Source organism: Octopus sinensis, linkage group LG25 (assembly GCF_006345805.1).
Source record: "Octopus sinensis linkage group LG25, ASM634580v1, whole genome shotgun sequence".
In the NCBI taxonomy this organism is placed as follows: domain Eukaryota; kingdom Metazoa; phylum Mollusca; class Cephalopoda; order Octopoda; family Octopodidae; genus Octopus; species Octopus sinensis.
Window position 1 is genome coordinate 21,064,166 of NC_043021.1, and position 18,311 is coordinate 21,082,476.

Sequence of the window (18,311 nt, forward strand, 5' to 3'; positions counted from 1 at the left end):
CACCTTGGGCAAGTGTCTTCTACTATAGCCTCGGGCAGACCAAAGCCTTGTGAGTGGATTTGGTAGACGGAAACTGAAAGAAGCCCGTCGTATATATGTATATATATGTATGTGCATGTATGTTTGTGTGTCTGTGTTTGTCCCCCTAGCATTGCTTGACAACTGATGCTGGTGTGTTTATGTCCCCGTCACTAAGAGAGTTGCTTATTTGTAAAGAAATATAACGTGACTTCATTGACCGAGATTAGCGTGGTCTTTTCCGTAGGCTTTTCTTTCCACAGGTAAACCTCACCTGTCCTCCCCTTTACACTTTATATTGACATTTCTGTGATAACGATCCCTATTGATCGATTATTCTTTTTCCTATTTTTACCCCCCTTTTTCTTTTTTTCTTTTCTTTTTTTTTTGCTTCCCTCTTTCTTTCCTTTTACGATCCCTTTTGATCGAAAACCAAACCCCTTTTTTATCCCCAAAAGAAAAGCTCTGCCTTGTAATTTGTCCCGTCTTTGTGCAGCCCTGTGTGGCTAATAAAGAAACATTATCTATCTATATATCTATTTACTACCTACCTACCTACCTACCGACTGACCTATCTATGTCTGTCTGTCTGTCCATTTATCTGCATCTATTTGTCTGTCTGTCTGTTTATCTGTTTGTCTCTATTTATCTATATCTAACTGACTCTCTGCTTGTCTATCTGTCTGTCTGTCTGTCTGTCTGTCTGTCTATTTGTTCATTCACTTATTGAAATCTCATTCCTCTCCTTTCTCTCCAACTCAGGCGCCACATTTGATGTTGCTCTTCGGTTCCTTCATGAATGTCCCTGGCAACGTCTCCAAGAAATGAGGAAACTGATACCAAACATACCATTCCAGATGCTCTTGCGTGGTGCCAATGCTGTCGGCTATACCAACTACCCTGACAATGTGGTCTACAAGTAAGTAGTTGACTCTGTTACCTTGAAGGTTTCCAGTTCAAACTCAAGTGGTGGTGGTGGTGGTGGTGGTGGTGGTGGTGGTGACAGTGACGGTAGCAGAAGTATCAGTGATAGTAGCTGTTGTAGTTGAAGTAGCAGGGTCCATGGTAGTAGTAGCTGTGGAGGTGATGGTGGTGGTAGTTGAGAAGGTGGTGAGCTGGCAGAAACGTTAGCACGCTGTGCGAAATGCTTAGTACTATTTCGTCTGTCGTTACGTTCTGAGTTCAAATTCCGCCGAGGTCGACTTTGCCTTTCATCCTTTTGGGGTCGATAAATTAAGTACCAGTTATGCACTGGGGTCGATGTAATCGACTTAATCTCTTTGTCTGTCCTTGTTTGTCCACTCTATGTTTAGCCCCTTGTGGGTAATAAAGAAATATGTATTTTGTCTGCCGTTACGTTCTGAGTTCAAATTCCGTCGAGGTCGACTTTGCCTTTCATCCTTTCGGGGTCGATAAATTAAGTACCAGTTACGCACTGGGGTCGATATAATCGACTTAATCCGTCTGTCTGTCCTAGTTTGTCTCCTGTGTTTAGCCCCTTGTGGGTAGTAAAGAAATAGGTATTTCGTCTGTCGTTACGTTCTGAGTTCAAATTCCGCCGAGGTCGACTTTGCCTTTCGTCCTTTCGGGGTCGATAAATTAAGTACCAGTTACGCACTGGGGTCGATATAATCGACTTAATCTCTTTGTCTGTCCTTGTTTGTCCCCTCTATGTTTAGTCCCTTGTGGGCAGTAAGGAAATAGGTGGTGGTAGTTGTGGTAATAGTAGTGGTGGTGGTTGCAGGAGTAGTTTTATTGTAGTAGCTTTAGTACCTGCGGCTTGTCAATAAATAACTACTATAGGGCCCAGAGGATTGACTTGCCTTGGTTTGTCTTGGGACCAATTTCTGATCTATGAATGCTGTGACTTGCTATCAATAAATACCGACTATAGTGCCCAGTGCATTGATTTGCCTAGCGGCTTCACAGGTCTAGGGGACCGATTCTCATCTTTGAATGATGTGGCTTGCTGTTGATAGATATATATTAAAGGGCCCAGTGCCCTGATTTTCTCTTGGTCCCTATGTAACTGGCACCCATGCCAGTGGCACATAAAAACGTTCATTACATTCTTGGATTGCTTGGTGATAGTTAAGGGCATCCAGGCATAGAAACCATTCCAAATCAGACTGGAACTTGATGCAGCTCTCCAGCGTACCAGTTCCAGTCAAACCTATTTCTTTACTACCCACAAGGGGCTAAACACAGAGAGAACAAACAAGGAAAGACAAACGGATTAAGTCGATAATATCGACCCCAGTGCGTAACTGGTACTTATATAATCGACCCCGAAAGGATAAAAGGCAAAGTCGACCTCGGCGGAATTTGAACTCAGAATGAAACGGCAGACTAAATACCTATTTCTTTACTACCCACAAGGGGCTAAACACAGAGAGGACAAACAAGGACAGACAAACGGATTAAGTCGATAATATCGACCCAATCGACCCCGAAAGGATGAAAGGCAAAGTCGACCTCGGCGGAATTTGAACTCAGAAAGTAGCGGCAGACGAAATACTGCTAAGCATTTCACCCAGCATGCTAACGTTTCTACCAGCTCACCATTTAACCCATACCATCATGGAAAGCAGACACTAAATGATTATGATGATGATGATGTTGTGACTCTTTATTAAATATTATTTATTTTAATTCTTTTACCTTACAGATTCTGTGAACTGGCTGTTTCCCACGGAATGGACGTCTTCCGAGTGTTTGATTCTTTGAACTATGTTCCAAACTTGGTGGTTGGAATAGATGCTGTTGGCAAAGCAGGTAAATCTTGCCCTTTTTATTTCTTTTTTTTTTACAAGAAAGTGAGGGCTTTATGTTGGTTTACCCGCTATTTCTTACTCTCTCTCCTCATCTGTTAGAAATATTAACTAAATTTCCCCCAAATCAAATACCACCTTTGGTGATATATTTTTAGCTCATGAGCTAATAATGACACCGATACCTGCTCTGGCGCTGCTCTTCTATATTTTACCAGCAGGGAGATGAGTTAGTTAGTTAGTTAATTTTTTGGCTCAAAAAGCAAAAAGCAAGGCCATGTAGGGGGACATTGAGTTATGTACAGGGAGGGTGTTCATGCAAAGAGTTCAGGCCATTTCTGGTCAAGGGAGACTTTGAACCGAGCGGTCGTCGGCATCTTCACCATCTCGTCCGGCAGCTTATTCCATAGATCCGCAACCTGGACGGAGAAAGTCCCTCTCCTTCGATTGAGATGAAATCGTCACAGATAGAGCTTTTCGGAATGACCCCGCAGCCGACGCTCTGGAGCAGGAGTGAAGAACAGCTCTTTCGAGAGGTTACACTTTCCGAAGCTCTAGCAATTGGGCATCCATCATTGATGAGACTAAGGAAGGTTGAAATCAGGTGATTTTGTGATCTTGGTGCTGGAGATGGTGGGGATTTCTCTCTCAGTTGGCGATATAAACAAGAGTGCGTTTTGCACCAAGGGCCAATATGAGAGTTTCTTTCAAGGTACCATTTCTTCTGTCTCTTTATATTACGAGTTCAAATTCTGCCTAAGTTGGCTTTGCCTTTCATCCTTTCAGGGTCAATAAAATAAGTACCAGTTAAGTACTGGGGTTGTTGTAATCAACCCCTCCTGCTTATACTAGAAAGAGTCATCGTCGTTGTCGTCATCGCCACGGCTGCCACCACCACCACCACCACCACCACCATCATCATCATCATCATGATTATTATTATTATTATTATTGCAATCAGCTGGCAGAGATGTTAGCACACCAGGCAAAATGCTTAGCAACATTTCTTAACTCTTTACTCCCTGAGTTTATATTCTGTTGCGGTCAACTTTGGTCTTTCATCCCTTTAGGGCCAAGCACTGAAATCAATGTAATTGATTTAGCCCTCTCCCCATAATTTTAGGTTTTGTACCTGTTGAAGAAAGGATTATTGTTGTTATTATTATTATTATTGCCTCGCCTGGCCCCCGTGCCGGTGGCACGTAAAAAGCACCATCTGACTGTGGCTGTTTGCCAGCCCCGTCTGGCACCTGTACCGGTGGCATGTAAAAAGCACCCACTACACTCACGGAGTGGTTGGCGTTAGGAAGGGCATCCAGCCATAGAAACACTGCCAGATCAGACTGGGCCTGGTGCAGCCTTCTGGCTTCCCTGACCACAGCTGAACCGTCCAACCCATGCTAGCATGGAAAGCGGACGCTAAATGATGATGATGATGATGGTTATTATTATTATTATTATTATTAAGGCAGTAAGCTGGCAGAATCGTTAGCATGCTGGACGAAATGCTTAGCAGTATTTCACCTGTCGTTATGTTCTGAGTTCAAATTCTGCCAAGGTCGACTTTGCCTTTCATACTTTCAGGGTTGATAAAATAAGTAGCAGTCACACACTGGGGTTGATGTAATTGACTTGTTCCCTCCTCTGGCATGAACTGTTTAAATTTTAGGATCAATCCGATACCGGACAAGGATTCTGGATTATTTTTCCTGTTGTTTTTTACTTAATTTTTGAGAGCGGACAGGTTCATTTTTAATGTTCTTATTTGTGAGAGCAGTCGAGTTTATTTCAGATATTCTCATTTTAAAAATCCTCTCTGGCTAATCGTTGAGAGGACGTTGGTGTTGCTTTGGCAGAGGTTTGCACTCTCCCCGGGTGCTCTTGTAATTATATTCTCTATTGGGCATATTAATTCACGTTTTCTGTGTCTGTATTCACTTTAAGGTGGAGTTATTGAAGCTGCTATTTCTTACACTGGAGATGTGGCTGATCCAACCAAGACAAAATATGATATGAATTATTATATGAACCTTTCTGAAGAACTTATCAAGGCAGGAACTCATATCCTATGTATAAAAGTAAGACTTTACTTTCATTCCATTTTGGGGCAAAATTTTCTTTATTTTCATCATTTTTAGCCATTTTGTTGAAAGGTGGATGAGAGTGGCAAGAATGGTACAAGTGACTAGGCCTGCCCTAAGTATACCACCTGTAATCAGAGAAGAGGAAATGAGAAAAGGCACCGGTCCCAAAGATCAGGGCACCCACACTTTTATGGGGTTTCCATGAGCACCCTCAAACATCTCCTTCCTATTCAGAATTATACATTAAAAATTTTTTTTTTAGGTTAACCCTTTCGTTACTGTATATATTTTGAGATGCTCTGTGTTTCTTTCAATTATTTTAAATATAACAAAGAATTTAGTAAAATAACTTAGTCATCATTAAACAAGTGTTAGGAACATAAATTGCGACTAAGGTGGTATATTTTGATGCAAAACTTATGAAAACAAGACATTTGTACTCAGAGCCAGAGCCAATTTCAGCCGGGTTGGTATTGAAAGGGTTAAGAATTGTTTCTCTATTATATATTTTAACCCTTAGTTATCATTAAACAAGTGTTAGGAACATAAATTGCGACTAAGGTTTGGTGGAAGATTTTAATTCAAAACTTATGGAAACAAGACATTTGCATGACAGAGCCAGTTTTAGCCGGGTTGGTAATGAAAGGTTTTAACCTGTTTAGACATGAAACAACAATATACACTCACACACATTCTTTATTTTGTCCTGTGCCATCCATGCTGTTTTTTTAAAATTTTCTTTATGTAAACCTTTCATGGTCAATAAAGAAATTATTATTATTAATCTTAAGGCGGCAAGCTAGCAGAATCGTTAGCAAGCTGGGTGAAATGCCTAGCAGTGATTTATCTGGTGCTTCATTCTGAGTTTAAATTCCTGTGAAGTCAACTTTGTCTTTCATCCTTTCAGGGTCGATAAATTAAGCACCAGTTGCGTACTGGAGTCGATATAATCGATTGGCCCCCTTCCCAGAAAATTCAGGCCTTGTGCCTATAATAGAAAGGATTATTATTATATTATTATTATTATTATTATTATTATTATTATCATCAAAGGCGGCTAGCTGGCAGAAACGTTAGCCCGCCGAGCGAAATGCGTAGCCGTATTTCGTCTGCCGCAACGGTCTGAGTTCAAATTCCGCCGAGGTCGACTTTGCCTTTCATCCTTTCAGGGTCGATTAAATAAGTACCAGTTACACACTGGAGTCGATATAATCGACTTAATCCGTCTGTCTGTCCATTTTGTCCCCTCTGTGTTTAGCCCCATGTGGATAGTAAAGAAATTATTATTATTATTATTATTATTATTATTATTATTATAGTAGTAGTAGTTAGTAGTAGTATTGCTAAAGTGACAAGGTGGCAGAATTGTTTGCATGCCAGTGCTATTTCATGTCTTTACGTTCTGAGTTCAAATTCTGCTGAGGTCAAACCACACACACACACACACGCACGCACACACTCACTCTCTCACACACACACGCGCGTGCACTCACTCACACACACACAAAACACACTGTCCCTGTCTGTCAATCTCCCTCTGTCTCCCACGCGCACACACACACACACACACACACTCTCTCTCTCTCTCACCCCTCACCACTGCCCACACATCTACCCACATGCTCCACCAGACTTTATCATTTTTTCACGCTGAGAGTTGCTGAAGTATGGAACAAACTGCCGGCATCAGTTGTTAGTTGTCAGAGCACTGCATCCTTCAAAACTTCCATGCTTCTGAGATTCGCCAACACTACACCTGATTTTCTCCCCTCCATGCACACACAAGCATGTATCTGACTCATACACTGTTCGCTTTCCAGACATCTGTACATTACTGCATATACTCTATACGCACTTTCTGACAAGTTGTGGTGCACCTGAGCACTGTATACAATAATTTCATTAGATAATGAAATTATTGTATAGTGCTCAGGTGCACCACAACTTGTCAGAGTATATGCAGTAATGTACAAATGTCTGGAAAGCGAACAATGCAGGAGTCAGATACATGCTTGTGTGTGTTTGGAGGGGAGAAAATCAGGTGTAGTGTTGGCGAATCTCAGAAAGCATGGAAGTTTTGAAGGATGCAGTGCTCTGACAACTAACAACTGATGCTGGCAGTTTGTTCCATGCTTCAGCAACTCTCAGTGTGAAAAAATGTTTCCTGAAGTCATGGGAGCTGTGCTGTTTTCTGACTTTGTAAATATGTCCACGGGTGTTATATATATTATATCCGCCAATTCAGTTTCTTACTTAATTTTTTTTTTTTTTTTCAGGACATGGCTGGACTTCTTCGTCCGAAAGCCGCCAAAATGCTCATCGGTAATTTGAGGGACAAGTACCCAGACATGCCGATCCACGTTCACACACACGACACGTCAGGCGCCGGGGTAGCTGCAATGCTTGCCTGCGCCGAGGCTGGTGCCGACGTTGTCGATGTCGCTGTAGACTCCATGTCGGGAATGACGTCACAGCCAAGTATGGGTGCAGTAGTTGCCTCCCTTGAAGGAACAGACAATGACACAGGTGAGACACGTTCAATGCTTGAGTTGTGCCGTGTGGTTTTGTAGTCGTTCATGCATTCATTAATGTGCGTATGCATACTACACATACAGACACACCAACACACACACACTCGCACGAATCCCCATCCCATCCGACGTTGTTTCTTAACTTTCAGAGAAATACGCATTTTCTAATGAAATTTTCTTCAAATATCTTTCTGGTGGTGTAGATTCTGATGGTACTATTTAAGAAGGCGGCGAGCTGGCAACGTTAGCACGCCGGGCGAAATGCGTAGCCGTATTTCGTCTGCCGTTACGTTCTGAGTTCAAATTCCGCCGAGGTCGACTTTGCTTTTCATACAGATACACGCACAAGCATGTATCTGACTCATACATTATTCGCTTTCCAGACACTTGTACATTACTGCATATACTCTATACGCACTTTCTGACAAGTTGTGGTGCACCTGAGCACTGTATACAATAATTTCATTATTATATTATATCATTATATTAAATGTCATATTGACTGTGTCAACTTTTAATTATTGCCAGGTATCGATCTTGACAAGGTTTCCACATATTCTGCCTACTGGGAGCAAGCCCGTAACCTGTATGGACCATTTGAATGTTGCGTCACAATGAAAAGTGGCAACTCTGACATTTACAAAAATGAGATTCCAGGTAAGTTCTAAATATTTTAATCATAACGAATGAAGAACACATGCATGTATGTGCACATACACACACACACACGTCTACATTTGATGCACCAGTTCCTGAACACCTTTGCAACCCTTTCAGCCTGCCGTTGTGTATCCCTTTCTCTATTATTTCTGTGTCTGTGTTTGCAGGGGGCCAATATACCAATTTACAATTCCAAGCTTTCAGCCTTGGTCTGGCCGACCAATTTGAAGAAGTCAAAAAGAAATACGTGGAAGCTAACATGTTGATGGGAGACTTGCCCAAGGTAAGAAGGCAATATGTTGCTGTTAATGTTGTTGTTGTTGTTGTTTAGCTCCATGTCAGTTATACTCTTTTACTTGTTTCAGTCATGTGACTGTAGCCATGCTAGAGCACCGCCTTTACTTGAGCACATCGACCCCCAGGACTTATTCTTTGTAAGCCTAGTACTTATTCTATCGGTCTCTTTTGCCGAACTGCTAAGTGACGGGGACGTAAACACACCAGCATCAGTTGACAAACGATGTTGGGGGGACAAACATATACACACACGTGCATATATATATATATATATATATATATATAGGTGCTAGAGTAAGAATAGCCTGCTAGAGTAAGAATAGCCTGGGCAAAGTTTCGAGAGCTCTTACCCCTGCTGGTGACAAAAGGCCTCTCGCTCAGAGTAAAAGGCAGACTGTAATAAGCCCAGTACTTATTCTATCGGTCTCTTTTGCCGAACCGCTAAGTGACGGGGATGTAAATACACCAGAATCGGTTGTCAAGCAATGCTAGGGGGACAAACACACAAACATATATATATATATATATACATATATACGACAGGCTTCTTTCAGTTTCCATCTACCAAATCCACTCACAAGGCATTGGTCAGCCCGAGGCTTTAGTAGAAGATACTTGCCCAAGATGCCACGCAGTGGTACTGAACCCGCAACCATGTGGTTGGTTAGCAAGCTACTTACCACACAGCCACTCCTGCGCCTATACAATAAGTATACACTGTATACAATAAGTTCGTTATTATCTATTATAATAATGAGCTTGTTATTTCTTTATTACCCACAAGGGGCTAAGCATAGAGGGGACAAACAAAGATAGACAAAGGGATTAAGTTGATTAGATTGGCTTCAGTGCATAACTGGTACTTAATTTATCAACCCCAAAAGGATGAAAGGCAAAGTCGACCTCGGTGGAATTTGAACTCAGAACGTAAAGGCAGCTAAGCATTTCGCCCGGCATGCTAACGATTCTGCCATCTTGCCACCTTACTTAATGAGCTTGTATTATATAAAGAGGCTATGCATCAGGAGGTGTGAGCCCTGGAAAGGGCAGTGCTTGTAGGGATTAGTGTTAACTGGAATCAAGCTGGGGCTTGATTAGTCTTTGCTGGGTCACCTGGATGAGTGTCTGATCCTGAAAATCCTCAAATACTTAATATGTCCAGGTGTATGACAGGATGATGTATAGGAAAAAAATAGTGATGATGCTTGTGCTGATGGTGATGATGATAACTGATAATGATTTTTTAAAATTATCTAATTAAATTTTTATTTTCCATGTCCTGTTTCTTTGGTTTACTTCAACAGGTCACCCCATCGTCCAAAGTGGTCGGGGATATGGCCCAGTTCATGGTACAGAATAAGCTGTCTCCCGACGACGTCCACAACAGAGCTGAAGAATTGTCGTTCCCTGTCTCAGTGGTGGAGTATTTCCAGGGGCTTCTTGGAGAGCCTCCGGGTGGATACCCAGAGCCGCTCAGAACAAAGGTAAGAGAACTTAAACAAGCAAGAGTTATGTCCCTTTAATTAAAGGCTGTTCAGGCAGCGGCTTTTCCTTGACAATTCTGTTGATTCTTTTACTTGTTTCCGTCGTTTGACTGCGGCCATACTGGAGTACTGCCTTAAAGGGTATTTTTTTAGTCGAAGAAATCGACCTCAGGACTTATTCTTTGTAAGCTTAGTACTTATTCTATCGGTCTCTTTTGCCGAATTGCTAAACATAAACATACCAACATCGGTTGTCAGGTGATGGTAGTGGGGCCAAACACAGACATAAAGATACGCTGAAGAATATATATATATATATATATATATGTGTGTGTATATTTACGACGGGCTTCTTTCAGTTTCTTGCTACCAAATCCACTCACAAGGCTTTGGTCGGCCCGAGGCTATAGTGGAAGACACTTATTCAAGGTGCTGTGCAGAAGAACTGAACCCAGAACCATGTGCTTGGGAGGCAAGCTTCTTACCAGACAACCATTCTGAAGGAAAAGAAAAAAAAGAAGAGAAAGAGAATTAAGCTATGAAATTTCTACATTCCCTTGATTTCCTGTAATTCATTTCACCTCATGGTCTCAGCATCCCAGCAAAGAAAACGGAAAAGGCATTGGCCTGGAGGATGGCGAGGGAAATGCGCTGGAACAGCCACTCTAGTTTGGGGTTTGCACTTGCAGATAGCGACCTCCACCCCAATATCAGTGAGCAGGGATATGGTCAGTGGGCTGAGAATGCCAGAGGTTTCCATTGCCAGAGGTTTGACCAGCAGCTTAGCTGATGATACTTTTCTTGCAGCGAAGACAGTGAGATGGCAAAATCAGTGAGATGCCAGAGAGAAAAATGCTTAAATCCTTAAAAATGTTTTAGCCCGAAGGCCGCGGCCATGCTGGGGCACCACCACTGAAGAATAAGATATGGAACGCTTCACGAATTTGCTTAGCAGCATTTCTTCCGGTTTTATGTTCCAAGTTCAAATTTTGCTGAGGTCGACTTTGCCTTTCATTCTTTCAGGGTTCGATAAAACAAGTACTGGTTGAGCACTGGGGTTGCTGGCTTTGTGCCAAAATTTGAAATCAGTATGTATATTGTGAAGGCTTGTGGCATAATGGCTTGGGTGTTTCACTCACAATTGCTATATTCATCATCATCATCGTTGTTTAACGTCCGCTTTCCATGCTAGCATGGGTTGGACGATTTGACTGAGGACTGGCGAACCAGATGGCTGCGCCAGGCTCCAATCTGATCTGGCAGAGTTTCTACAACTGGATGCCTTTCCTAACGCCAACCACTCCGAGAGTGTAGTGGGTGCTTTTATGTGCCACCGGCACGAGGGCCAGTCAGGCGGTACTAGCAACGGCCACGCTCAAGTGGTGTTTTTTACATACCACCTGCACAGGAGCCTGTCCAGTGGCACTGGCAACGACCTCGCTTGAATGTTTTTCATGTGCCACTGTGCCACTGGCGCAAGTGCCAGTAAGGCGACGCTGGTAACGATTACGTTTGAATGGTGCCTTTTACATGCCACCGGCATGGGAGCCAGTCAGCTGCTCTGGCAGCGATCATGCTTGGATGGTGCTCTTAGCGCTCCACTGGCATAGGTGCCAGTCATCAAATTTGCGAATTTGATTAAGCGCTCCACTGGCACGAGTGCCACTCATTGAATTTGCGGATGTTATGGTTTCAATTCCAGAGCTGACAGTGCATTGTGTTCTTGAGCAAGACACTTCATTTCATGTTGCTCCAGTTCACTCAGCTGTAAATGAGTAACCTTGTGAAGGACTAGCATCTCATCCAGGGTGAGTACTGTGATCTCGATCATTTATACACCAAATCTGTTGGCCTTATGAGTTCTAGGACTTGAGATAATACTTACTTTATTCAATATATATATTATACATGTTCATATATTTTTCATTTTTTTAGATCTTGAAAGGATTGCCGAAGATCGACGGTCGTCCTGGGGCCTCTATGGAACCATTTGACTTTGAGAAACTGCGTGAAGAACTGAAAGTGAAGCATAAGACAAACGTTCATGAAGTCGATCTGATGAGTGCTGCTCTCTACCCAAAAGTCTTCTCTGACTATTTTGAATTCCGACAGAAATATGGACCTGTTGAATGTCTGGACACAAAACTGTTCTTGGTTGGTCCGCAGATGGCACAGGAATGTGAGGTAAGAACAGATTACACTAATCCTTTTGATACTAACCCATCTGAGACTGACCTTAGATTTGTGATACAAATTTCCTGTTTCAAATTCATTCATCATCATCATCATCGTTTAACGTCTGCTTTCCATGCTAGCATGGGTTGGACGATTTGACTGAGGGCTGGCGAACCAGATGGCTGCACCAGGCTCTAATCTTGATCTGGCAGATCAAGGGTGGGTATGGAAGCGATACCATGTTTTTGGTGAGGAACTCATAAGTGAGGAGAACTCAGTGAAAGGATGCGTTGTTATGGTGAAGAATCTAATTCTTCATGCTCCACAGATCCAGTCACTTTTACTGAATGTCCTCACTAAAATGATTCAAAACATTGCAGTAGAACTCTTGATTGATGGTTTCACCCTGGGGCATGAATTCTCGATGTGCAATGCCACATTTCTGCAGGTGACACCCATGCCAGATCTTCCAGATTGCTCATCATGTTCCAAGGATAAAGTGATAGCATGTTGTCAACTTGTGGAGGCGCATGGCTTAGTGGTTAGGGTGTCAGCATCATGATCGTAAGATTGTGGTTTTGATTCCTGGACTGGGCAATGTGTTGTGTTCTTGAGCAAAACACTTCATTTCACGTTGCTCCAGTCCACTCCACTGGCAAATATGAGTAACGCTGCAATGGACTGGCATCCCGTCCAGCTGGGGAACACATATGCCATTGAAACCGGGCCCATGAACCTGGCTAGGCTTTAAAAGGGTGCATTTTTTATTATACTATGTTGTCCACTTAATGTGACAGTCCCATGAAGGGGAAGAAAGCTACTGTTGTTTAGCCCTAGGAAACACCATTTCCTGTTGGACTTTACACATTTCCTGTGTCCTTATGTTTTCAAAGTTAAGGGATGTCCTGCTTTTGAAGCACCCATGCCACTCAAAACATTGTCTGTGACCCATTGCCTCATCACCGTAAGCTTACTGAAGCATGCTCAATGTCTCTGTAGCAGACTTCCAAAGTTTAACACTAAATTTCATGTTAGCTTTTAGTTCCTGTCCATAACAAAATTACATGGGTATATTGGGTACAAATACATGAAGCCCGATATACCCATCATGACTTCTTGCAGAAAAAGGTATACTAGGCATATGCATCACAACCATAAGGCGGTGAGCTGGCAGACTCGTTAGCACGCTGGGCGAAATGCGTAGCCGTATTTCATCTGCCGTTACGTTCTGAGTTCAAATTCTGCCGAGGTCGACTTTGCCTTTCATCCTTTCGGGGTCGATAAATTAAGTACCAGTTACGCCCTGGGGTCAATGTAATCGACATAATCCATTTGTCCCCTCTGTGTTTAGCCCCTTGTGGGCAGTAGTGAAATACATATGTGTGTGACATGGTGATGTCATATCAAGATAAATAGCGCATGACCTTGCAGGTGGGGCCCAGTTAGAATTTTCTTCATTTCAAGTAGCTCACCTCACTCAAAAGGTCTCTGAAGAAGGGCGGTTTAAGGATGATGAACAAAACACCCATGTTTCCAGTGGTGAATTACTCAAACTCCAAAAATCCCTCTCAACACATGGCTATGATGCTCCCACCCACACACACTACTCTTGCTCACAATCAGAGATGCACATATTGTCAGCCACTAAGGGATATGCTCAACTGATTAAGGTCAAGCAACTGACAAGCAAATCTGCAATATTGAGCAGAATGTATGTGTGTGTGTGTGTATGTCTTATAAACCTATTTATACACACGCACACATCATCATCATCATCATTTTGCGTCCGTTTTCCATGCTAGCATGGGTTGGACGGTTTAACTTGAGTCTGTGAAGCCGGAAGGCTTCATCAGGCCCAGTCAGATTTGGCAGTGTTTCTACGGCTGGAGGCCCTTCCTAATGCCAACCACTCCGTGAGTGTAGTGGGTGCTTTTTACGTGCCACCTGCACAGGTGCCAGACAGAGCTGACATATTTATCGTTTGTTATTATTTATTCTCAGGTAGAAATCGAGCGAGGAAAGACCCTCCATATCAAAACTCTGGCCGTTGGTGACATTGGAGATGATGGCCGACGAGAAGTTTTCTTTGAACTCAATGGGCAGCTGAGGTCTGTGAGAATCATTGATGAATTAGCAATGAAGGTAAGTTTACATTCATTTATCATGACATCATTGACCAAATAGACCCATGATAATGATCAATGGTGTGGTATAGTATTTTGTTCATTGCACCCCAGACACTAAAATATACACATACATGTATGTTAAGTATATATATGTGTGTGTGTGTTGCTAAGAAATTTACTTAACAGTCACATAAAACCGGAAGCTGTCTGCCTTACATAGGTATGTACGTACATATGTATGGAGGTATGTATGTGTGTATATATATATATATTATATTAAATTAGAGATAAAACCACTATTAGGCAAATCAAACAGTGAAAATCATAAGCCAATACATAGTAATAAAATTAATTAAAAAATATAAAAAATATAAAATATAAAAATCCAATTAAAATATTTAAATTAAAGTTAAAATTTTTAAAAATAATAATTTTTTAAAATTTTAACTTTAATTTAAATATTTTAATTGGATTTTTATATTTTATATTTTTTATATTTTTTAATTAATTTTATTACTATGTATTGGCTTATGATTTTCACTGTTTGATTTGCCTAATCGTGGTTTTATCTCTAATTTAATATAACATATATTTATACTATAAAATTAGATTTAATCTTAAATCTAATTTTTCCCTGTATGTTTGGATTTACTCCCTAATATTATTATTAATATTATATATATATATTATATATATATATATACACACACATATAATATACTTATAATAATAATATTAGGGAGCACAGCTCCAAACTTACAGGGAAAAATTCAATTTAGTATTAAATCAAATTTCACAGTATAAATATATAAAATATGAATTAGAGATGAAACCACTATTAGGCAAATCAAACAGTGATAGACATAAACCAATACATAAATAACAAATAATATATATATAATTAATATAATATATTATGTTTATATATTTGTTGTGCAAGATTTTTTATGTGAAGTCATGTGTTGAAACAGACATTGTTGTATTTCGGAATGGTCATTTTGCCAGTTTAGCCAATAAAAACACACGCACTATATATTTGGTGTTACTTTGCTTCAGTGTTATTTATTTTTTACATTAATCTTAATCTTATTTCATCCAGAGTTCTTTCGTCACACTCCTGTGACCGCATCAGTGGTCCTTTGCTTTCTTCTTTCTTATTTGAGTGTCTCTCCTTACTAACCATCAGTCATTTTGTATTTCTCTTGTATGTGTCTTCATTTGCCCCACAAATTTCAGACTTTGTGCCTATAGTAGAAAGGATTATTATTATTATTATTATTATTATTATTATTATTATTATTATTATTATTGCTATTATTCATTATATTTCATTATTTTCTAGGATTTGGTAATACATCCAAAAGCAACAAGTGATCCTGGTTCTATTGGAGCACCAATGCCTGGCACTGTTGTCGATATAAGAGTGAAGAAAGGTGACACTGTTGAGAAGGGCCAGCCAGTCTTGATTTTGAGTGCCATGAAAATGGAGATGATTGTCACCGCCCCATTATCAGGAACAGTTTCTAGTGTAGCAGCGACAAAAGATATGAAGCTTGAAGGGGACGATCTCTTGATGGAAATTCAACCAAATTAGATAGAAAACTGGTGATGATGATGTCGATGATGGTGATATTGATGAATAAGTGTGATAATGATGATGATGGTTATGATTCACAACTGAGGACATGATTTTCTTTTTGAATTTATAAAATATACATCGACTTCATCAAGAAACAGGCTCCATCTTCCATGAAGAATAATACACACACACATATACTTATATATATATATATATATATATATATATATATATATATATATATATGTATACTTACACATATTTATATACTACATAGATATACAGTAGCCCCCTTTTCCCCTCCATCATAAATTACATCTCTCCCTTATTTGTGGGTGTTGGGAAAAAAAAGCAAAAAAATAACTGTCTTTCTTTGATTCAACAATTAAATTAATTACAACATATGCATTAACACACACACACACACACAAAAAAAGACATTTTTTTTTTGAAATCTTCATACATTGTAAAAGGAATATTTTCTGTTATTTCCATATATTTGAGAGTCATTTTAGGGGTTTCTGACAAACTGTGTTTAAGCACGTTAACATGTGTTTTTTTTTTACTTTTTGAAATATATATTTTTTTAATTTGTTTCTTTTATGTTCTTTATTTTTTTTTAATTTTAAAATATTTTTATAATTTTTTAATTATTATTATTACTATTATTTTTATATATTTATTATTTTCATTTTATTAAAATTATTTTGAAAAAATAACAAAACAAAGAAATTCACAAAATTTGCAATGCTTTTATTTTATTTTGTTTTTTTTTGGTTGTTAGTATATTTTAAGTAACATTTTCTATTTATTATTATTATGTTTATTATTATTATTATTATTAATAATAAGTAAGTCAGTGAGCTGGTAGGATTGTTAACATGATGGGCAAAATACTTAACGGCATTTTGTCCAGCTTTACATTCTGAGTTCAAATTCTGCTGAGGTCAACTTTGCCTTTCATCCTTTTGGGGTCGATAAATTAAGTACCAGTGAAACACTGGGGTCAATATAATCAACTTGTACCCTCCCTGAAAACTTCACGCCTTGTGCTTTTAGTAGAAAGGATTATTATTATTATTATTATTATTATTATTATTATCATCATTGCTTAGTTATTATTGTCATGATAAATGATAGCAAGCTGGCAGAATCATTAGCTTGCCGGGCAAAATGCTAACAGCATTTTGTCAGCCCTATGTCCTGAGTTCAAATTCCACCAAGGTAGATTTTTTTTCCTTTCATTCTTTCCGGGTCAATAAAATAAGTACCAGTGGCGCACTGGGATAAATATAATTGACTAGCTCCCCTCCCTCAAAATTACAGGCCTTGTGCCTATAATAGAAAGTATTTTTATTATTATTGTTATTATTATTATTATTATTTCATTTCACGGGTTTCTTACATAACTTCTCCCATTGCTCTGCCGTGTGCACATCTACATTTCTTTAGATGTGTTAGTGTTGCTGTTGTTGGTTTGTTGCTGTTGTAACCCCTACCTGTTGATTTTGAAATCATTATTGTGCTTAGAATGGCAGAACTGGTATAGCGACAACCAGCAAATGCTGCTTGCCGTATGTTAGTTACATTCATTCCTTTGCATTCTGAGTTCAAATCCCACCAAGAATTTAAAAAAAAAAAATTTTTTTATATATATATATATATAATCATTTCAGAATAAGTAAATTAAGTACCACTTCTGTTCTGGAGCCAGTTCTGCTAGAAGTGGCTGATAGAATTGTTTCACTGTTGGAAAAGACACTCTTTAGTATTAATTTCAGCTCTTCAGGTTCTGAGTTCAAATCAAGCCTGGAAAATAAAAGAGCTTTGCTCTTTTATTTTCCAGGCTTGATAAAATGAAGTACCAGTCAAGCACTGGGGTAGATAGAATTGACTAATTCTCTCCCTTCGAAATTACTGGCTTTGTGCTAAAATTAGGTTAGGTTCATTTTTAGTATTCTTGTTTGTGAGAGCAGTTGAGTTTAATTAAGATATTCTCATTTTAAAAATCATGTCTGGCTAATCTTTGAGAAGACATTGATGTTGCCTTGACATAGCTTCTTCTTCTTCTGTTTCTTCTTCTTCTTCTTCTTCTTCTTCTTCCTTCTTCTTCTTCTTCTTCTTCTTCTTCTTCTTCTTCTTCTTCTTCTTCTTCTTCTTCTTCTTATTCTTCTTCTTCTTTCTTCTTATTATTTTATTATTCTTATTATTATTATTATTATTATTATTAATTATTATTATTATTATTATTATTATTATTATTATTATTATTATTATATTATTATTATTATTATTATTATTATTATTCTTATTATTATTATTATTATTATATTATTAAGGTGCAAGCTAAGCAGCAGGCTGGGCAAAATGCTTGAGCAGCATTTCGTCTGACTTTATGTTCTAAGTTCAAATTCTGCTGAGGTCAACTTTGCCTTTCCTCTTTTTGGGGTCAGTAAAATAAGTACCAGCTGAGCACTGGTGTCGATGTAATCCACTTAACTCTTCCACCACCAAAATTCTCTCTCTCTCTCTCACACACACAACCTCTCTCATACCTCTATCACACCTTTTCTCTCTTTCTCTCAT

General features: G+C 39.4%; 1 protein-coding gene across 2 annotated transcripts in view; it reads left to right on the forward strand.

The window, feature by feature from the left end:
- The window catches only part of LOC115224262 (pyruvate carboxylase, mitochondrial), a 108,787-nt gene extending 92,621 nt beyond the window's left edge, over nucleotides 1-16,166 (forward strand). For both annotated transcript variants that reach the window (XM_029795072.2, XM_029795071.2), the window contains exons 12-21: nucleotides 781-937; nucleotides 2,687-2,793; nucleotides 4,734-4,867; nucleotides 7,150-7,399; nucleotides 7,933-8,061; nucleotides 8,232-8,347; nucleotides 9,666-9,845; nucleotides 11,781-12,029; nucleotides 14,022-14,162; nucleotides 15,489-16,166. In XM_029795072.2, the coding sequence (XP_029650932.1) occupies nucleotides 781-937; nucleotides 2,687-2,793; nucleotides 4,734-4,867; nucleotides 7,150-7,399; nucleotides 7,933-8,061; nucleotides 8,232-8,347; nucleotides 9,666-9,845; nucleotides 11,781-12,029; nucleotides 14,022-14,162; nucleotides 15,489-15,740 (1,715 nt within the window). In that variant the 3' untranslated portion in view covers nucleotides 15,741-16,166. The remainder of the gene's footprint in view (nucleotides 1-780; nucleotides 938-2,686; nucleotides 2,794-4,733; nucleotides 4,868-7,149; nucleotides 7,400-7,932; nucleotides 8,062-8,231; nucleotides 8,348-9,665; nucleotides 9,846-11,780; nucleotides 12,030-14,021; nucleotides 14,163-15,488) is intronic.
- The last annotated feature ends 2,145 nt before the right edge of the window (nucleotides 16,167-18,311 follow it).